The sequence below is a fragment of the Lethenteron reissneri genome, chromosome 23, assembly GCF_015708825.2.
Source record: "Lethenteron reissneri isolate LAM-NWPU_2019-01 chromosome 23, ASM1570882v1, whole genome shotgun sequence".
NCBI lineage: Eukaryota > Metazoa > Chordata > Hyperoartia > Petromyzontiformes > Petromyzontidae > Lethenteron > Lethenteron reissneri.
Window position 1 is genome coordinate 18,779,490 of NC_083801.1, and position 4,041 is coordinate 18,783,530.

The 4,041-nt window shown below is 41.5% G+C and overlaps 1 protein-coding gene across 1 annotated transcript; it reads left to right on the forward strand.

The window, feature by feature from the left end:
• The first annotated feature begins 415 nt into the window (after nt 1-415).
• LOC133346156 (twist-related protein 2) lies at nt 416-3,621 on the forward strand. The gene is made up of 2 exons (XM_061557610.1): nt 416-1,079; nt 2,092-3,621. The coding sequence occupies exon 1, from the start codon at nt 584-586 to the stop codon at nt 1,070-1,072; it is 489 nt and encodes a 162-aa protein (XP_061413594.1). The 5' UTR covers nt 416-583; the 3' UTR covers nt 1,073-1,079; nt 2,092-3,621.
• Nucleotides 3,622-4,041: the final 420 nt, after the last annotated feature.

A 4,041-nucleotide genomic window follows, 5' to 3' on the forward strand; every position in this document is an offset into this window, starting at 1 on the left:
AGGCAATATTGAATTATCTAAACAAATGAAAATGAACCATGAAGATGTTTTTGCCAATGTTTTTTTTACAGTACTTTCAATTAGTTCCACATACTCTATGAGTTGGAAAACCAAATAACAAATTCACAAATGGCCTTCTCGCAAACGTTCTCAGTTGAATTTAAAAGTGTAATTTTCCTTCTAGAACATTCTAAAAGGCAGTGTCGAAACAACTTGGCATTGTTAATAGACTGAACTTTTGTCCGCACACTAAAAAATATAGTGATAAATCACAGAGAGGCACCCCAAAACTTTGTTCCCGCCTTAGGAGTGACATCATTCCCGCTGGAGCCAATGGGAAAGTGGGATGAGGAATAGTTTGCTGTGTTGGTAGCTGGGAGGCTATATCATCTCAACACACCGAGTGCTGGCCTCAGATGAGCGCATCATCTCAGCCGAGGACCACCGCATCACCAATTTGTCTCGCCGCGTGTGGACCCCTGCAGAGTTTTATGTTGGTCATCCCCCAGAGGCCACAGCAACTTCGCTTCACGCGCACAAGCAGCGCGGATCCCCGGCTCAGACTGTCGTGCGACCTTAAAACATGATGGAAGAGGTGTCGTCCCATTCCCCCGGCTCCCCCGTGGACAGCCTTGCGACCAGCGAGGAGGAGATGGACAGGCACCACAAGCGGTTCGGGCGAAAGCGGCGGTACAGCAAGAAGTCGGGCGAGGAGGACAGCCCACAGTCGGGAAAGAAGGGGAAAAAGAGCAGCCCCCCGGCGCAATCGTACGAGGACCTGCAGAACCAGCGTGTGCTGGCCAACGTGAGGGAGCGCCAGCGGACGCAGTCCCTCAACGAGGCCTTCGCGTCCCTCCGAAAAATTATCCCGACACTTCCCTCGGACAAGCTCAGCAAAATCCAGACGCTCAAGTTGGCGTCACGGTACATTGACTTCCTCTACCAGGTCCTACAGAGTGACGAGATGGACAACAAGATGACGAGCTGCAGTTACGTGGCGCACGAGCGGCTCAGCTACGCGTTCTCCGTATGGCGGATGGAGGGTGCCTGGTCCATGTCGGCATCGCACTAAGAGCGAGGTATTTGACTCGAAGCGGAGGCGCACGGCGCCATGCACTCCGTCGACGCACCGGCGGTGGCGAGAAAGAGCATTGGATGATTGGCACAAGGCTAAACATTTCAACTTGTATGCATGTATCTTGAACTTGTATGTATGTTGAACTTCTTTCACACTGTACGTAGCCAACTGTGCTAATCGGATCGCTTGTAGCCAACCGTGCTAATCGGAGGTGTTACATGGCATTACATCGACAACGTTTACACGTTAACCGCTGGAACCAAGATTACATATTGTGCATATATTACAGTTTTTTGTTTGAATGGAGCCACGGAGTTCGCTTCGTACAATTTGAAACGCATTAACCTTGCTTATTACACTAATTGTGCGTTGATGTACGATGGAAATTGCACTTTAAGTTACTAAATCTGTTGCTCAATTCTGTACGGTGAGATAAAAAAAGTTATTGACGTTTGGGGAAAAAAATAACATACGATGGTTATTTTTTCACTTGTAAGACCTTTAGTTTTAAGAATTGTGACCCATCAGCTGGAATGCAACCGGCTTATTTTTCTTGCCCACTTCATATTGCTTTCCCTTGTGTGTTTATTGTCATTGTATAGTATACACTCGTGGATAGATGTGTGTTTGTGCATGTGTCCAAACACACACATCTTATACATATATATATTGTAAACATGTTTTATTCAACGTCAGGGCTGCACACAAAGTTAATAATTTCCACGAGCATATTAGGCGAGAGACCCACGGAAAGTTACACATGCATGTTGAACTTCTTTCGCACCGTACGTAGCCAAACGTAGTAATCGGAGGTGCGGGGGAAAGACAACAAACTAAACCGAAAAAGCAGTTCTGAGTTTTCGACGGTAATATTTTGTGCTTTTTTACGAAAGAACCCAGTTGCCCAAAACCGTGTACGGTTTTTGAAAAATGTCTTTCTGCATACGAATTAGCATGCCTCGTCCCCCCCCCCCATACTCGCCTTCACCAATGTGTCTTCGTCTGTCACCCAGCTTGGTGCTGATAAGGAGAGAATGCGAGCAATGGCAACGGCAAGTGGAGATGCCCTTCCCGGAAACTTTACAGCGTCACCCACGAAAATGTGTGGTGGAAAAACAACAACAACAACAAGTGGACAAATACGTGAGCTGGAGAGACACAAGAGAGGTGGCTGACAGCCCTGGGAAGATGTTTCACCTACCCCGGCCGATGTCGACAGTCCGAAGCAAACTGATTTGGCGACTGATTGATTAGACGGGGCACGGGTCGCCATCTGCCGAAGACATCATGTGAGCTTTATGGAGAAGCCATTAAAAAAAAACACTCCAGAAACTAAGGACTGCGCTTTCTTCATGTCTTTGTGAGACGCATTCAAAAGTTTATATTCACAAGATTATACGAGGAAAAAAGCCATGGCTACTCAGAGTAAGCAAATGAATTTGTTCTTCGATATTCATCTAGAAAAAGTGCACGGCTTGGGATTTTTTTTTTCTCGAAGGACGGCCTCTATAGGTCTTCTTGCTACCTTTTTAAATTTCAGCAGAGTAATCCCTAAACTTGCATGCAGCTCTACACTTGAGGCCATTTTCATCGACATGCTTGATACATTTGCCGTACGCTGTTTCCATTACGCGAAAATTGTTGCTGTACATTTAATGATATACGAATATGTTATGAGCCTATGGATTATCGGGCTGATGCAGCTTCATTGAACATGTAACTATCTCTGAGATGGTTTACAAATGAAAAAAAAAGTTAGCAACAAACTTTTACACAAGCACAGCAATACAATTATATTTTCATGCTGAAAGTGATTTAATTGTACTTTAGTTTTAGGCAGCACCGTTCTTACGAAGGCACAAAAAGAAACGTTTGTCAATGTCAGCATTATGCAATGTTAATCCATTCTTAATTGTCAAGTAACGTTTTACTTGAACGTGTGGAATGTTAGCACAGCAATATTATGCTTATGAATAAATGTTGCAAAATACCTCTATGCTACTTGATAAAATGTGCCGAACGTGGTTTTTGTAACAGCATTTCATTTTCATTGCTCTTGAACAATATCTCAAAACGTGGACAACAATCACAACTTCAAATGTACTTTAATTTCTTTGTCGACTTTGCTGCATTGAAAGTATTAAATGAAATCTTCGATTCTCCAGATCACTGAAAAAAGTTCTCACATAAGAGTATTACATAGAAGGAGGGTTTCATTGATTAAAACATTGTTGTCACTTTGTGTATATATTTTGTGTAGTTACGAGTCACTAATGCTGAATTTAGCAGAAAAAAATATTGCTGCAAATGCTATTTAAAATAGTGATTATAAATATCAGATTAAGTGCCCTTAAAATCTGCATGTACGATGATAGCAAAACAAATTTATACACTATGATGACAACAAAATCCAAGTCTTCATTAATGTGTATATTTTTTGTTGTTGTGGAATGCAGGATGGTGTAACTATGATGTATTTTATAAGCTGTTTTTATTGTATAATAGGACTATGGAGCACAAATAAAGCTTTATCTAAACTGAAACCTGGCTTATAGTTTTATGCTAAGATATATTATTGTGTAGTTTAATTGAAATATTATTTTACTCGAATGATGACAAAGCTATGTATTTAAAATCATAATATGCCTGTGATATGCTTTGGTGTGATTGTCCTATTGCCCATCATGTGAGGTAATTACTGACGTCAAATTTAACGAGTAATAATAACAACACATTGATATAAGCTATTAAAGCCAACACATTGACGTATTCATAGAAGTACGCGTGTATGAATCTAACAATGTGTTAATGACACGTTATAAAAAAGTACTATATTTTACAATTGCTGTCATATCAACATTACACAGACACACACACTAAACACCATGCACCAATGCTAAATACACCGGAAACAAACGACGTTTTGACTAAAAAAACTTTAAACACATTTGTGCAGGCTGAAA